The sequence below is a fragment of the Crocuta crocuta genome, unplaced genomic scaffold, assembly GCF_008692635.1.
Source record: "Crocuta crocuta isolate KB4526 unplaced genomic scaffold, BGI_CrCroc_1.0 scaffold170, whole genome shotgun sequence".
Lineage (NCBI taxonomy): Eukaryota > Metazoa > Chordata > Mammalia > Carnivora > Hyaenidae > Crocuta > Crocuta crocuta.
This window is the reverse complement of record NW_027527853.1, coordinates 63,536-82,061: the sequence shown is the minus strand read 5'-3', so window position 1 is coordinate 82,061 and position 18,526 is coordinate 63,536. Positions and strand designations below refer to the sequence as shown.

At 36.9% G+C, this 18,526-nt stretch overlaps 1 protein-coding gene across 3 annotated transcripts in view; it reads right to left on the bottom strand.

The window, feature by feature from the left end:
• The window catches only part of CHUK (component of inhibitor of nuclear factor kappa B kinase complex), a 41,053-nt gene that overhangs the window by 2,800 nt on the left and 19,727 nt on the right, over positions 1–18,526 (bottom strand). Inside the window, exons 10-20 of one of the 3 annotated variants that reach the window (XR_013338711.1) lie at positions 17,897–18,091; positions 16,593–16,695; positions 14,263–14,386; positions 13,710–13,861; positions 11,806–11,867; positions 10,596–10,705; positions 9,647–9,696; positions 2,854–2,950; positions 2,409–2,556; positions 1,732–1,865; positions 682–919 (exon numbers count right to left, since the gene is read on the bottom strand). Coding sequence is in view for 2 of the 3 variants with exons in the window: in XM_077778746.1 (XP_077634872.1) it covers positions 1,732–1,865; positions 2,409–2,556; positions 2,854–2,950; positions 9,647–9,696; positions 10,596–10,705; positions 11,806–11,867; positions 13,710–13,861; positions 14,263–14,386; positions 16,593–16,695; positions 17,897–18,091 (1,175 nt within the window). In the remaining variant the exon portion in view is untranslated. The remainder of the gene's footprint in view (positions 1–681; positions 920–1,731; positions 1,866–2,408; positions 2,557–2,853; positions 2,951–9,646; positions 9,697–10,595; positions 10,706–11,805; positions 11,868–13,709; positions 13,862–14,262; positions 14,387–16,592; positions 16,696–17,896; positions 18,092–18,526) is intronic. The other 2 variants (XM_077778746.1, XM_077778759.1) reach the window with 2 other exon arrangements.

Here is an 18,526-nt window from a genome sequence, read left to right as displayed (position 1 = left end):
TCCTGAGGATAGCAGAAGAAAACAGCATCACAGGGGAACTGCCCAGAACTGACAAGTATCTCTGAAAATTTATATTTGAAGGAAATCCTGATTCTTGTTTCCACCTTGCCCACTTTACTCTTCCATATGGCCTCTATCCTCACCTTTTACCAACAATCAGCCTCTACCTTACTAGAATCAGTCCTAGGCCATGGATGATAGCCACTATAAGCTTAGAACTAAGTTCTAATTTAGTTCATATTCAACCTATAAAAAAATTGAGGCCTACAGATCCCAATCTTTGGTGGCTAAGTACTATGTGTACATTAAAACTGAAATCAATTTTACTTTATAATGTATTCCTACTGGAAAATACATTTAAAACTCCTGTCTGACAAATACATTTAAAACTTCTGTCTGATATGCTTCTGCTAACAACCACAACCTCAAATTAGAAATTACCTTTATAGAGGTGACATTTGCAAACCATCAGCATCCCCTAACAAACCTAAATGCCTTTAATGAAAGCAAAAGGGTTAGGAATGTATTAAATTTTATTTGCTTCAACTCTGATTAATGGAATATTTCCTAAAGTCAATCAAATTATAGCCTATGCTGCAGCTAGACGTATTGCATTGGGCCAAATCTCTAATGACCCCCAAGATATACCCTGCAACCTGCTTTCTTTAAAAAATAAAATACCTGATATCAGCTTTCCTTCCTGCCATGTGCTTTTCTCTCATAAAAGTAGAGTACAGAACGTGTAAGTGCATGACCTCCTGAGCAGTGATGTAACATGGCTGCACGTCTGCAAAACTAATTATGGGCAGAGCTTCCAGGTCATGCTGGTGCTGCTGTAGAGGCCTCCATGAGTTGTGAGAAAAGCGACAATACACAAGCTAGCAAAGAGCCACTGGCTCTGGATACGGCACATCTTATGCTGAGAAAAATAACAGAAATGGATAGTCATTCAGCTTTTAGCAGAAGAGTAGGAATTAACAAAAGAAAATACAGGGTTTCAAACTTGAGTTCTTATTTGCAAAACTGATTTAAGGCATTGAAAAGCCTGATTTTAGAAATACTAAGTTATAAAACAGAGTAGATTAAACTCAGTAATTCATTAGAAGGGTGGTGATCAAGGACACCAAAATGATAAATATAAAATAACATAATTTCTCAGAGATAAATGGTTAAGGAAGAAATAGTTTGCATAAAAGAATAAGCCAGTAACAGAGAAAGAACTTAGAACTTGAATTGAGATAAATAAATAACATTTGCTGAATATTTACTTCCCAAGCACTTTCCATATATTATCTAATTGAATTTTCACAGCAGTTCCCATTTTATAGGTAAGCAAATGTGGACATTAAAAGAAATCAAGTTAACTGGGGCTCCTAGGTGGCTCAGTCAGTTGAGCATCTGACTTCAGCTATGGTTATGATTTCATGATTCATGAGTTCAGCCCAGCATCAAGCTCTGTGCTGACAGCTCAGAGCCTGAAGCCTGCTTCAGAGTCTGTCTCCCTCTCTCTCTGCCCCTCACCTGCTGATACTCTCTCAAAAGTAAATAAACATTTTTTAAAAATTAAAAAAAAAAAGAATCAAAGTTGATTGCACAAGGTTATTATAAAGGGATAGTCAGAATTCAGCCCTTGTCTATAAGGCACTGAAGATGAGCTTTAACCACTATATTCTCCTGCCTCATTGCTACCACTGCTCTTGATAACTATCTATTGTTGCAAAGTGAACCCACCCATCTTGAGGAGTTACCACGCATGACAGGGGATGTTCACGTTCTGCTGAAGTTGGGGGAAGCCATGCTGATGCCTGAGGGGTTATTGCACCTTCTAGACTGGATCCTACAAGGGATCGGGCAGAACTCTGTGTCTGAAGGGGAAAAAAGTAAAAAAAAAGATTACAGGCAAGCACCTCCATTGATTCATACAATTTCCTGTAATATTCCTAAGATTTACACTTCTGCCACTACTTTTATGTACAACCAGAGTATTTCTCTACAAAACTATTCCCCACCTTTATATGTTGACCGTTTTCTTCACTGACTAAAACCAAATGTAGCTACCCTTCTCATTCTACTTTAATTAGAAAAAAACAAAAACCAGTTGAGTAAGGGGTTACTTTTATTAACTGGTCAGGCACATCCACCCCCAAACTGGGTTGAGATACTCCAGTGGTATAGGGCTGGAAGGAGTAAATATGAGACTGCAGAGTTGAGAAATAATGAAGGATGATCATGAAATCCTGCATCTGAATTGCTAGTCAGACACTAAGCAAAGAGCATGGGCATCAACCTAACACAAAATCCACACATGTCTAAAAGGACCCAGATCATGCTGATAAAAAATCCTTTTTGCAGGGAATAAATGCCAGCAAATCAAAGTCACATTAAATAATTCATTAAAAGTTACTTACACAGGCAATTTTAAGGAGATGCCATATTTCTTTCTGCCTCTTTCCCTGCATAAACATGACAGTATTGTCAGCTTCTTTGATGTTACTGAGGGCCATTTCCACCTTGGGCAGTAGATCAATAATCTTCTGCTTACAGCCCAATAACTTGCTGGAAAGATGAAATCAGTGTCAGGCAATTATACACCCCCTCCCTCCCCCAAGACACCATACTCCCACACCCAGCTGGGGAAATGAATCACAGTCAGCATCAGATTTCGTGACTGATCCCCAAAGTGATGCACACAAACAGGACACCTAAATGCACACGGCTGTAGTCCAGCTACCTGAGGTATTGCCAGATATCTTCCTGGGTCTAGTGTATTTACCAAAAAGGGATATTACACTTTGAAAGGAACATGATAAAAGTACCCTGGCTTTTCAGTAGGAAATAAAACAATTTTTCTACCTCAGATGACCAAACAGCTCCTTGAGAACCCGGTCTTGACTCTGAACAGTATGCACAATGATCTTCACCATTTCTGTGCTGTCGCTGTAGGAGTGATCTATAAAAGATCTCAGTCAGTAGGTATAACCTCTCTTCTGTATGAACATACAGCCTCCAAACAAAAAATTCCTAAAAATCTGAAACTAATTTTAATTAATAAGCATTTCCATTTAAATTTAAAATTGGATTAAAACTCTAAGAGTATATAATATATAAATAATTATACATCTAAACACAAAGTATGTGTATTTGTGTGTGTATAAAGCATATACAGGGGTGCCTGAGTGGCTCAATCAGTTGAGCATCCAACTTCGGCTAAGGTCATGATCTCCCGGTTCGTGAGTTAGAGCCCCACATTGGGCTCACTGCTGTCAGTGTAGAGCCTGCTTGGGATATTATGTACCCCTCTCTCTCAACTCCTCCCTAGCTCACACTATCTCTCTCAAAAATAAAACAAAAAAGTATATATAAATTTATCACTGTATCTTCAACAAACCTTAGTTGCCTGTTTTGAGAAGAATATGTTTAAATATCTTTAACCCACATTAACCCAAACCTTCAACACAAATGCAGCTTTCTGGCCAAGAGATCAATTTTTCTTGGATGATTAACATCATTTATTTAGAAGCAGTAGGACAATACATCAGACTTTCACTGGTTGAAAAGGAGGTCCTTGACCCAACTAGGTTGCTTGGGATTTCATGTTTATCCATCTGTTTAAAGCCCATGAAAACTTTGAAAAAAGCAGACTGGCTTAAGCCAAATATCATGCACTAATATAAGGACCTACAGATGCCCTAACACTTCAGTTTATGGGTAGTATGGCATTTTAAACCACCAGCTGATAAATGTCCTCAAAGAGGATGGCTGTGTGGACACAGGGAGGTCTACAATTTATAGGAGATGGTACCTCAATTAAAACAATAACAAAAAAGCATTAATTGTTATCTTTCAAAAGTGGTATTTAAAGTTCTGAAAAACTGGAAGACTGCTCATAGATTATGCTAGTATTTCCTTGGACAATAATTAATCTTGAATGCAAAAATATTATGTTATTACCTACTCAGTTTTCTCATTTAACCCTCACAGGAGCCCTGTGAGATGGCTACTACTGTTATCCACATTTTACTCTGAAAGGGGTATCAAAAAATGTTTTTAAAAAGCTCAGTGTCCTTTGTTATCACTGCAAAGATCTTCCCCATAGCTCAAGTGTATCCACATGCATGTCCCTCTTTGTCTCTCCGTTACCAACAACCAGAAACAGGGGCTCCAAACAGGTTTCTCTCCCAATAGCACTCCTTCCTAAATCCTGTAGACCAGGAGAGAGCTTCCCCATAGTACTAGCTCTCTTAGATGGTCAGAGACCACAGAACGTTAACTTTCGCCAACATACAGAATGAAGAAAGTTGTTTTTCACCATTTTCAGCTGAACAAGAGTCTCAAGTCAACTCTAAATCAGTGAAGACACCAGTGGCCATGTATCAAGTCTGATTACATAAGCCCCAACAACAAATAAAACTTCTTGTTACAATTAGTTTGTCACTCAAGGCAATGATCAGTTCAAAGAAGCAACCTGGAGAGCAAGTTTACTTCTGGGCTCTATGACATGTTAGTATGCTGACAAGACTGCTGCATAGTTTTTATAAAAAATAATCCAGGGGTGGGTTCCTGAGTAGCTCAGTCAGTCAAGTGTCCACTCTTGGTATCAGTTCAGGTCATGATCTCAAAGTCATGATCTCAAAGCCCTACCTCTGGCTCTGCCCTTCCCCTGCTCACTGGCTCTCTCTCTCTCTCTCTAAATAAAAACACCCTTAAAAAATAAGTAAAATAAAATCTTTAAAAAATCCAAATAAATGTTATCACTTACTATGGAAAGTTAATTTGACTGAGCCAATGGATGGATTTTGTATATCTTTACCTGTAATACCCAATTCATTGGTCAGAAGACTTTAAGTAATGAATATTGATTAAAGGGGAAAAAAAAGAATTAGACTTGCTCTATTGGAAATATTAAATTTCAATATTTTATTCTAACTACAGCTTGCATCACTTAAATCACTTTCTGTCAATATCTTGAACTTCATTGTCCTTTTCTAAGCAAAATCCTAACCCTGGATCAGTCTAACCATCTGCTCTCTCAGTTCCTGCAGCCATAACACTAAACACCAGCAACAAAAACATTACACTACCATTTCCTCTGTTGTCACTACTGATTCACAGGTTTTCACTTCTGCTCTGCATTCTTTTTTCTGCTCTGCATTCTTTTTTTTTAAATTTTTTTAAATGTTTTATTTATTTCTGAGAGAGAGAGAGAGAGAGACAACATGAGCAGGGGAGGGTCAGAGACAGAGGGAGATACAGACTCTGAAGCAGGCTCCAGGCTCTGCGCTAGCCATCAGCACAGAGCCCGATGTGGGGCTCGAACCCACGAACCATGAGATCATGACCTGAGCCGAAGTCAGACGCTTAACCGATTGAGCCACCCAGGCGCCCTATCTGCATTTTTAATAAATGTTATGGATCAGCATCATCTTCCATTGCACACACCAGCTTTTAAAAATCTTTAGCATAGTCCTTAAATCTATGCCGTCATCACCTCTTCTGTTAACCCCCTCACTTCTGTTAACAGTTAAACCCACTTACTTTAGGATGAGAGGCCACAAGGCAGTAAGACCCTCAACCTTCCAACCCCTACGCTCACAAAAAAGTTGGTATCCAACACCTACACGCAGTGATAGCAAGCCTAATCGCTCCCACTATTCTCTGGAGTCAGCCTCTCAAGCTTGTTCAGGGACCACCCCTTCACAGGCTTTTGGCCCCAACCATATAAAATGTTTAAGTCTTCCTTCTCAAGACTGACCTCCCCTGATTCTACATCTCGTAGCTGCTCACTTCTCTCCTCTCCTAAACAGCAAAGTTTCAGAAAAGACTAGCATAGTTAAGTAGCTCTCAAATCTACTGGTCTCAGGACCCCTGTACACTAAAAAATTCTTAAAAATCCCAAGGTGTTTTTCAAGATTTAAAAACTAAGAAGCTTATTTATTTAAATAAAAACTAAGAAGTTTATTTATTTTTGAGAGAGACAGCACATGTGCCCAAGTGGTAGATGGTCAGAAAGAAGGGGACAGAGGATCTGATGCAGGCTCTACGCACTGAGTACAGAACCTGACGGAGGGCCTGAAATCACAAACTATGAGACCATGACCTGAGCCGAAATCAAGAGTCAGCCACTTAACTGACTGAGCCACCCAGGCACCCCTAAACTAAGAAGTTTAAATATTTATTTATTTCCTTAAGAATAACCACAAACTCATTGCCTATTAACATATTTTTATTAAAAACGATTTTCCAAAAACTTTCAGTGAGAAAACTGGCTTTGTTTTCCCTTTTTCCAAGTCATTTTAATCTCACCATTGAGCTCATCAAAAAAGTTAAAGTATTGAGAAGCCGACAAATTTCAGTTGCTGGGTACGAGTTTTCCTAAATTTGAATTTTTTACCTGAAACGTGGAATTTTATCACAGACAACTAACATTGTTGGTTTGTTCCCTTAAAGTGACAGTCATGCTTCATTAATTTTTTTAAATGTTCATTTATTTTTGAGAGAGAGAGAAAGCATGAGCAGGGGAGGAACAGACAGAGAAGGAGATGCAGAATCCGAAACAGGCTCCAGGGTGTCAGCACGGAGCCTGACGCAGGACTCGAATCCATAAACTGCGAGATCATGACCTGAGGTAAAGTCAGATGCTTAACCGACTGAGCCACCCAGGCGCCCCACCACAGTGGCTTTCTTTAAGAAAACCATCAGACTTTAGTATGCAGCAGAAGCACTTTAGGAGTACTTCCCATTTCATCACACAAATATTTAAAAGACATGTACCCAAGGGTTGAGATTTAAAAAGCAAAAGATTTATGCGATCTGAAGAGAAACCAGAGTATCCAAGGGTTAAGATTTAAATAAAATTCTTATTTATCAAGGACAAGCTTAAACAAAACTTTTTTTTTTTAAACTATGAATCCATAGTGGTGAAAAGTATAATGGCTACTTGCATAGATGGTACTAGTGTCTTGATTAATGCTAAGTAAGGAGTAAGTCATTTACCCACCAATGCTTTTGTGGCATCGGTGAAAACGTCAACAAAGTGAAAAGGGCAAATGATGTCTTAGTGTTATGAAAATAGTTTTGACCTCACTGACTCCCTGAAAAGGTTTCAGCAGTCCTCAGGGGTTCAAGTCCTCAGGGTTCATGTTGAGAACTGCTGGTCTAGACTGACTGACCTCTCTATTTCTTCTTGTCTTATTCCCTCCTCACCCTTCTACAATCAGGTATCTGTTTCCAAAACGCCATATTTTGCCAAGATCAACAATGATGTCCGGGGCGCCTGGGTGGCTCAGTCGGTAAAGCGTCCAACTTCAGCTCAGGTCATGATCTCACAGTTCGTGGGTTCAAGCCCCATGTTGGGCTCTGTGCTGACAGCTAGCTCAGAGCCCGGAGCCTGCTTCAGATTCTGTGTCTCCCTCTCTCTCTGACTCTCCCCTGCTCATGCTGTCTCTCTTTCTCTCAGAAATAAATAAAACATTAAAAAAAATAAAAATTAAAAAAAAAACCAATGATATCCAAATTGGTAAGCTGAATGAATATTTTCATCATCATTTTTATTACCCACACCTCTGTTGCATTTCATCCTATGGAACACTTTCTTCTTAAAACTCTCTCTGTCCTGTTCTTATCATAACATTCCTTCTACATACATTCCTCTTCTGGTCATTTCTCAGTCATCTTTGGAGGCTCTTCTGCTTTTAGCCATTTCTTTAATGTTGGTAGTCCCTGGGAGTCCATCCTTGAGGTTACTCAACCTACTTTTTAATGATTATCATTCTACTCCTAAGGCTGATTATTCTTAAATAGTTAAATATCTATTCCCAACTTGTTTAATAAATCCATATACATATATATGGGTGTGTGTGTTTATATATACACACACATACATATACATACCTACACATATATTTAACTATTTATTAGACATCGCTACTTGAATATCCAACTGACACCCTAATGTCAACATGTACAGAAATGAATTCATCTTCTTTCCCCATCAAGACTGTCATCCTTTCTATACTTCCCATTATAGCAAGTGGTCTTGCTGACCATGCATCCAGCTGCTATAGCCAGCATCTTGAGAGGCATCATGACTCCCTACTCCAGCTCCAGACACCCATATTCAATCCATCACCCATCACTATCAGTTCTACCTCCTAAATGTCTCTCTTGCCCTTACCTCCTCTCACCCAGCCTCTATAGCTCAGGCTCTCGGTCTTTAACTCATGGCCCACTCTACACTGGGTTATGATTATTTCAATAGCCTCATAACCAATGCCAGTCTCCAGTCTAGACATATTCTAATCCATTATGTGCAATACTACCAGAAAAGTATTTCTGAAATGCTAATCTGATCATGCCATTCTCCTGCTATAAAACTTTTTAAGGTTTCTCTTTGCCATCAAGACAAAATCCAACCTCATTACCATAACATACCAGGATGCTTTATGATCCAGCCACATCTGATCCAGCCTTTCTCTCCTGAAACTCTACAATCCAGCCACTACACTTTCTCAAACATGCTAAGTGTTACACGTACATATCTTTACTGATTATAATTGTACATACAAGAGCCTACCTCCTTCCACCTAGCTACTGCTACTTATCCTTTAAGGCTCATCTCAGATGTCATCGCCTGCAGGAAACGTCCTCAAACTACCCCTGACCCCCAGGCAGGGTTAGGTATGTATCTTATGTGTGCTTCAAAAATGTCTGTAGAAATAACTGAACAAATTCCATACCTCTAAAAACCAATGTAGAGGACATCATGTTATTGTTAAAACAGAATTTCATATGTATATTAATTTCCATGTGTCTATAAATTTTAAAGTATAAAGCTTATATCTTTTATTTTACTTCTATATTTATAATTTAGGTATATGTAGCAAATTAAGGCACAGGCTTCACCTCTCTCATATAAACCATCAAAACAAACCAATTTTTAACATAAGGATAATACTTTATACTTTCCAAGGCATTTTCACAAACATTGTCTCAAATATCTCACTACACACTTTCACTCAGTTAGGAAAGCTAGGTTTCAGCCCCATTTTGCAGAAAAGGAATATGAGATACAAGAAAGTTAGGTATGTGGTCAATAAAGCACCCAGTCTAAAATTCAAGCCTTACAATGATCACTCCAATGCTCTTGTCAACAGACCATGCTCTGTATTCAGCAGCTGTTCAATAGGAATTGTTTTGCCAATGAAATAAGCAGTGATGACAGGCAGATGAAGGCATCATTTTCAAGATATACCTGCTCTGGGCAGGTATATGGGCCTTCTACTGATCATTCCACACCTGAATCCGCCATAGCAAATTCTTTCCAACCTCTCTAATCTTAAGCAGCATTTATTTTTTCCATCTTTCCACACACTTTCTTGCTTCCTTTTACTCTTCTTTGAGTTCCTTTTTTCTTTCATTCCTTCCTTTCACTTGCCTTAAAAAAATTTTCTATCTCAGTTTTCCTTGTTGCTTTGCCTGTCTAATCCCTTAAATTCTTACCAACTTAAAAAGCTGTTGCACCATAAACATCACTTTAACAATACCAAAACTGGAATTTATCCAGCAGCTTGTTTAAAATCCAATCCCCTGGATTTAAGTTTATATTGGTTTCCTAAAATGCCTGTGTACAGTGATAAAAGTGTCTTACCTGAAGGTCTGTGCTTTAACTGCTTATACAGATCAATGGCACGCTGTTCCCTAGAAAGAGAAACCATACCTCCATATGTGAAGATAATTCAATGATTAATAATCCACAACTTGAAATGAAAGATATTATTTGAAGAGTATGATCTCATTTTAAAGCAAGTATATATTGCCAATGAACATTTTACAGAAAGTATTTCACTAGTCATAAGCAAGATCTAAAAATGCAAAGTTAAGATGGCTTAGTCAGTTAAATGTCGACTCTTGATTTCAGCTCAGGTCACAATCTCACAGTCATGAGATCGAGCCCCACATCAGGCTGTGCTGGGCATGGAGCCAGCTTGGGATTCTCTTTCTCCCTTTCCCTGTGCCCCTACCCAACTTGTGCATGTGCTCTCTCTCAAAAATTTTATTATTTTTATTTCAATATTATTTCAAATATATTATTTCAATATTATTTCAAAAAAATAAATAAAAATGGAAATTGTATATACTTCATATCTGCTCTGATCTATCATCACATATATAACATCCTTGCTCCAGAAACACTTAAATGGGCAAAACTTATGTCCTGTAATCAGGAAAAAAAATTTGAAATTTCTATCCAGACACTTAGGAAGTTTACCTCATTTAGGACATTTAATGGACTTGGCCTGGAAATATGTTAAGTAGGGAAAGAGTCTGTAACTTAGAATACTTGGGAAAATCTTAATTTAATCAATTAATTTAATCAAAGATGCTTTGATTAAAAAAGCAAAGGTCAACTCTGAAGTTATTTCCAAAATTTCCTGTGACTAAGAAAAAACTTCCTTTTAAAATATGATAGCAATATATTTGGAGAAAGAAAAACTACAGAAAAGAACAAATACAGGCTTAATCTGCCAGACGGACAAAGAATCATCTGTTACAAAAAAATCATAGACACTCATACCAATAACACAAGACTTTCTTACAGAGATTCCATCAAGTCTCCCTGTCGTCTTCCATAAGGGCTCTTCTGTAGCTCCATGATTTCAGTGTGCAGGGACATGATCTGATCCTCCAGGTAACCAATGACACCCACCTAAAATATGATGAAACACAAAAGAAATGACAGACTCGCCACCACACAAACCGGAAAAGAACTCAGAGAATGACTTGCTGCAATAGTAGAACTAAATGATTTAATATGAAACATTGATTTTGTTCAAGCCACTTTTTTATCTTTCAGATTCTGATGCTTAATCTTTCATGCAAGGACAGACTTAACCTATGTTTCTCTCTTTTCTCTCCTGACAACAGTAAACTGCTAGTATTTGCTTTCTCCCCCCGACAAACAAAGATAGATGTGTCAGAGAAGTGGCCATCAAAACCACTGCATCTCAGTTCTATGATTTTTCACTGCTTCTTGTTCTTGACTGCCTTGAAAAAGAATGCAGAAAGATAAACACACTGGATGTCCTACCCGAGGATATCAACTGCCTTACCCATGTTCTTAGGGTAAGTACTGGCATCCAGGAGACTAACAATTTAGTGGGACCATAGATACATGTAACCAGTAAGGAAGGAATATGCCACCTAGAAAATGACCTATAACTAGCATGACCATATATATAATTTATTGTTCAAACAAGGATAATTTTGAGTTTGAAAGGGAGTACTATTGCTAATTATGGCAAGGCAGGTATAAACTAGTAGGTATAAACCAGGTTGTACAGCCACCTATCTAAACTAATCATAAAAATAATAGTAATAACTACCATTTCTTATTTACTCCCATGTAATCTGCATAACCCTACTAAAAAGGTAAGTTCACATAAAAGAGAAACTGAAGTTTAGTGAGCTTTCAGTTTAATCTCATTTGCCCAAAGCCCTTGCTTTTTATCAACTATGGTATTCCCTTTGTATACATAAAGCATCTACTAGATTTTTGTCTGATATGCAGGAGTAACATGAAAAATACCCTATATATCGAAACCACAATTTCTTTTTTTTTTTTTTTTACAAATAGTTTATTGTCAAGTTGATTTCCATATAACACCCAGTGCTCATCCCCACAAGTGCCTCCCTCCGTGTCCCTCCCCTNTTTGACTTGTATTTCCCTGATGAGGAGGAATGCTGAGCATCGTTTCATGTGTCACCACAGACAATTTCTAAGAATTACAGATGAGCTAGTGATTTTACCTCAGCGTAGTGGATAGCCTTTTCTTCCATTTCCTTCCATGCTTTTAACATTTTTTCTGAGGCTAAAAAAAAAAGTCTAAATTGGTTATCTCAGAAATAGCCATAGCTTTAATTACTGACCTACCCACCTCCTTGCCATATCAACATCAAGAATGGTGTTATAGGTTGAACTGTCCCTCAAAAAGATATTCTGAAGTCCTAATTCAGTACCTCAGAATGTGACCTTATTTGGAAATAGAGTCACTGCAGATGCATTTAACTAAATTAAGATGAGGTCATCCTGGAGTAGGGTGGATTAATCCAGTATCACTAATATCCTTATAAGAAGAGAAGAGACATAGTGGCCCAGACATATGAAGGGAGAGCTCTATTTTGACCACAGAGGGAGAGATTAAAGTGCTGCAGCTACAAGCCAAGGAATGCCAAGGACTACTGGCAAACCGTGAGAAGCCACAAAGCAGCAAGGAAGGATTCTTCCCTAAAACTTGCAGAGGGATCATAGCCTTGCCAACACCGTGATTTTGGAACTGTGAGATGGTAAATTTCTGTGGTTTTAAGCCACCAGTTTCTAGTAATATGCTACAGCACCCCTAAGAAACTAATACAAATGGTTTTCTCTTAAAAAAATGAAGTAATACATGAGCGTGATTTAAAAAAAAAAATCAAACACTATAAACAGAAGATAAAAAGAGTCTCTTCCTCCCTTCCACCCTAAGGGATCTTACTATTAATCACTTGTTACATAGACATCTACCTTTTTCCCTCATAAGAGAGACCATCTATATATACTATTCTTTCTTTTTTTCCCCTCAACACAAACATCGCTGCTGTTAAAGACCCAAAGTAATCTTAATTATCAGTACACATGTCTATGCCACTCTTTCTTAACAGTTATATAAGGCATGCAACTGACAAGTCAAAGATAATTTGATGTGGGGCACCCGGGTGGCTCAGTCAGTTAAGTATCTGATTCCTGATTTTGGTTCAGGTCATGATCTCACAGTTGTGAGACCGAGCTCCACATTGGGCTCTGCACTGGGTATGGGGACTTTTGGGATTCTCTCTCCCTCTCCCTAAGCCTCTCTTCCACTTGCCCTCACTCTCTCAAAAAACAAACCAAAAAAAAAATAATAATAATTTGATGAAATAATTATAGTGTTTCATCATTCACCAGAATGCCTATTATACACAAATAGAAATAAAAATTTAATCATAGAACCAGCTCTAGTAGGTAAACTTATTTACCCAATTGGACACTGCTGATCATTTATTCTGAGATACACACCTTGGTCAAGACAAGTATACAAATAGAATTTGTGATAGAATTTATGATAAGAAACAAATATTAGTGGTGACTCCTTCAGCTTATTATTTGAATTTTAAACCTGCTTTTTTACATTTCCTTAATATATCTGAAGGGAGAGAGCTTAGAGCTAAATAAAAACTGGAGGCTGTATATTTTTTTTAAAATGGGACTCCACAGTAGGTGGTTTGAAAGGAAAAAAACCCCCTGGAATTATCTGTGTTATTATTTATAGAAAGGTAAGTAGTTTAAGATTTCTCTGGCTATGGAGTCATCCCAATACAGACTTTGTATCTATTTTAAAAACAGGGTTTGAAAATCGTTAAAAGTTCTTAAATTGCCTTTGAATTTTTCTGGAGCTAAACAATTTTAGTACAATTATAGTCCAACTGGGCGGTGGGGGATAGTAAAGTTGCTAAACTAAAGGTTAAAAGAAAGAGCTATTTTTCAGTACAAACACAGCTTATGATGACTTGAGGCATCCTGTCTCTTCTTCTAACATGAATATAATCAGACAATGTGCTATGAGGCAAGAAAGCAAAATAGTAGATGGCTTCAAGAGACCTGATACTTCTTTCAAACATGTTATCCAAACACTCACATATCCCATAAGTCATCTGCTCACTATATCTTTCCAAGTCAAGCTGAATGCTTTTGTGGAAAAACTCCAATTTAGCCTTCAGTTGCTGAGATGCTGAGATCAAAGTGTTCTTCATTTTTGTCAGGTTTGCATTATATCTAAGAAGACTTAACCTAAACCATAACCAAAAAAGAAAAAAAATTCAGTATTTCAGAAACATTGGACAAAAACTTAATAGCTTAAACTGCCATAAACCCAAAGCCTAACTTTCTATTATCAATGTGTGAGAAAGAGTTAATCTCTAGAATCTGCTTTCTAAAGACTCCCTACCTCTGATATTCTAAGATAAAACAATCTTCTTATACTAGGACTGTTCAGGAACTACTCTCAAGCCACTGTAATTGAATGATTTCAGACCATTAGTAAGAATTCTTTAAGTCTGTTAAGAATACTACATTTCAGACTAGCCCGATATTTTAGTACTGCATGAATACTGATTAGTGAAAACAGGAAGATTAATTCTTGAACATTGATGCACATGACACTGCACCTATAAACAACAGAATCTGCTTACATTGCTGCTCTTTGTCCCTGAAATAGCCTGCTGTAGTCTTCTTTTAGCCCAGACACATAATGGACTGCTTCGGCCCACACTTTACGCAGCTGTATAATTGGAAGTTGTATTTTGCTGTCCCGTACTAAATGTAAAAAGATGAGAAAAAGAAGATGCTTATCACTCTTTATGATTTACTGTTCATGCAAATATCATTCCCATAGATTCCAGAAACTGATGCTAAAAAGAACCAGTTGTTAGTGTTTCATTCAATTCAATATACATTTACTAAGCATCTGCAATACACAAGCCCTATTCCAGTATGAGGGGAAATAAAAATGAGTAAGACATAATCATAAAACTTGCCTTTTTTCTTGCTCCTCTCTAACCATGAATACTTTTATTCTCCATTAATCCAAATTCTTTTCTTTCAAGTTCTAAATCAAGTCCCATGTCCTCCATAATCTATTATGGTCTTTCCTGCCTCTAAATAATAAATTTCATCTCCTGAACTACCAACCCAGCTTCAGGAAAACATATATGGCAAACAGCAATTTAATAAGATACGCTTTCTTCACTGCCATATTTACAAAATTATTTATTGATGGTTATCTCTTGCCCTTGGTAAAGGGAATGCTAGTTCCTAAAACCACGGCAGATATGTGTTAAGTTCAATGAAATTCCATTTTAACATTATTAAATTCTCCAAGATTAAAAGAGATTCATCCTATACTTTAAGGTGGCAGTTATATTGTTATGCTTTTCCAATTAAAACATTCAGAGAAAGGATACTACACCAGTATATGTTGAAAAGCTGTATTACCTGAAGCAGACTTTAAAAAATAATAATAAGGCTATGTATCTGGAAAAATCTCTGCCTCCCCTAGTAATTAATAGTCTGAATTAACCTTTCTTCTATTCCATATGCCCATAATTACTCCTAAGACTCCTACAATAGACAAAAAACCCAAACCAAATCAAAGCAAAATGACCCAAACCCTTTAAAGAAAAAGTCTAGGGGAAAGGAGCCTTTTCACACACAAGAAAAATCATATACGTACTTAAAAAAAAAAAGTCTAGGGGTGCCTGGGTGGCTCAGTCAGTTAAGCATTCAACTCTTGGTTTCAGCTCAGTCCATGATCTCACAGTTTGTGAGTTCAAGCCCTGCGTCACACTTCATGCTGTCTGCTTGGGATTCTCTTTCTCCTCACTCTCTCTGCCCCTGCACTACTTGGGTTCTCTCTCACTCTCTGAATAAATAAACCAAAAAATATATTAAAAGAATAAAGTCTAAAAGGGCCTAAAATTTGACACTCCACTAGCAAGAAGCACATCTAGTGACCAGATCTTGGTTTTAATACTCTTCTCCAATTAAAAGAACCAGGAGTCCTTGGAGATATGACTGATCCTAGGACTGGTGCAAGAAATATACAAGATGGATGTGGAAAACAGCTCTTGGTGCCAGAAAGGAAGCGCTAAAAACAAACAAACAAACAAATAAATAAATAACAAGGAAAAGTCTGAGAAACTGTCACAGCCAAGAGGAGCCAACTAAATATAATACGGTATCCTGAATCAAATCCTGGAACAGAAAAAGGACACCAGGTAAAAACTAAGGAAATATGAATAAAGTATGGCCTTAATTAATAATTATATGTTGGTTCTTTACTTGTAACAAATGTACCATACAATATAAGATGTTAACAAATTAGAAAACTATACATGTTGGGAAGGGGAATAACATGAGAACTCTGTGCTATCTGTAAATCTTAATTTACAGATTTACTACCTGTAATGTAAATTTAGATTTACTATCTGTAAATCTAAAATTGTTCTTAAGAAAAACTAACAAAAAGGTAACACAGATGAAAGATTACATAATTTTAGCCCTATGCCCAGTTTTGTTCTTGATTTTACAATACTGTACATGATTTTAGTTTTGGGTATACAGAAATTGACCACTTCTTCCAAAAAAAGAATGAATTCTCACAGGATAAATGAAAGCATTTGAACATTAAGCAGTATTCATACAATGAAATGAAATATTTGAATATGTTTAAGTAAGGAAAAAGCAACGAGAAAGGAGGCTTAATTAATAGTGGAGATTCATTCTTCTGTGACAGCCCTATCCTGCAGTAAGTCTTTTTCCAAATGAAGGATTTAGAGGTGATCTGAAATCTACCATTTTGCCTTGCAAACTATATAAATTCATTTTTAACCACACTTAAAAACCTGAAATATGAAATACAGAACAGAAAACACCAAAATATCATTTCTACTAATCATATTGAGTCAAAATAATATTATTTCGGTTTTAAACCTCACTCAGTAAATGGGCTATACATACTTACCAATATAATTTACACAGTCAGATAAACTTCTGGAAGCAAACGGTCCTTCATATACAGTCTTACTTTTATCAAACAAATATACCATATAGCTATCACAGCCTCTCTGAAAAAGAAATAATTTTAAAAAATCCTTGAAAATCCTAGGTCCTCTAAGTACTTGAGCATATTTCCTAATGTGAAATGCAAATGATTAAGGTCAATGTTTACTAGCATACCTTTTAGAGATTTAAGATCTAGACTACTATCTAAGAAAATTAACTGTAGTATGGGCTAAGGTGAAAAACAATCACCAGACCCAAAAGTACAAAAGTAAAGTCTAACAACATATATCCGCATAATGAATACTAGTCAATAATCAAAAGGAATGAAGTTCTAATACATGCTGGGACACGGACACATCCAAAACATGATGCTAAGTGAAAGAAGTCAGACACAAAAGACTAATAAACTCTATGATTCCATTTATATGAAATGTTCAGAAAAGGCAAATTACAGAGATAGAAAGTAAATTAGTGGTTGCCTGAAGTGAACATAATGAAGACTAAGACTTAATGGACATGAAGAAAGTCATTGGGATGTAAATATTTTAAAACTGGTATATAGTAATGGCTGTGGAATTAGGTAAATTTACTAAAAAACAAATGTACACATGAAATGGGTATATTACATGAAATATAAAATTTGTCTCAATAAAGTAAAAGACAAAAACAGTAAAAGAGTCATGAGCACAATATTTTACCATCCATCTATCCACTGGCAGGATCTATGAGACTGCTGGTCTAATTTCAAGGTTCTAGGCTTCAAGTACAAAAAAGGGAAAAAAGAAGAGGGAGAAAACTGGCACCAAAGAGAAAGTCATACAAAGTTCAAAACATATCTTGTTCACCTTGTAAGGCAATGATAAGAGTAAAGAGCAAGATAAAACTAAAATAAGAATTATAAGGTGTGGGGGCGCCTGAGTGGCTCCGTCGGTTAAGCATCCGACTTTGGCTCAGGTCATGACCTCATGGTTCTTGAGTTTGAGCCCCACATCGGGCTAGTGCTGACAGCTAGCTCAAGAGCCTGGAGCCTGCTTCAGATTCTGTATCTCCCTCTCTCTCTCACCCTCCCCTGCTCACGCTGTCTCTCTCTCTCTCTCTCAGAAATAAATAAAACATTAAAAAAAAAAGAATTATAAGGTGTGGCCCATCACCTCCCCCTGGGTATTCCCAGTATGCATCCAAAAAAAAAAAAAAAATGCAGGGCAATCAATTCCTCTATGTTAACAGACTTCTTATACTCTAGGTATATTAGAATTTTCTTACAACTCCATCTAGAACACATTGAGAGGCTGGTTTCCGAGGATCCAGAGAAATTCCTGTCTCTGAAAGAAGCTCTTGAGAACCAGTATTTATTCCAGTTTCGCGCTCAATACGAGACTGCAGTGAGTGAAGACTTTCATCAGGTGGTAACAGAAAAGAAATTATCTTCGCAGAAGTCATATTTAGGATGTGTACTATCTGTATAAATATGAAAAAAATGATTATTGATCATTTACTACACAAAAGATTCAGTGCTAGATACTAAAGGGAATATAAGCAAAGGCATTATCTCTGCACTAAACAAGGCTTAATCATTTTCCAAAGTGAGATCTCCTTCCATAATTATGAAATGATACTCTGAAAACTGAAGAGTAGAGTTTACTTTTCTGTAAAAGATGTTAGTTCCAGAGAATAAAGTTTCAAAACTATATGTATGTACAAAACCTAGATAAAAACACTAATTTAAAAAGGCAAGATTTATTTATTCTCAGAAACTTACTGTAGATCTGGAAGGAAATATTCTCATTTATGAAGTCCCTAATAGATGCCAACCACAGAGTTAAGTGTTTTCACATAATGTCCTATTGATTAGATCTTCCGATTTCCATTTAGGTAAAAAGAGAAACCAGAGCC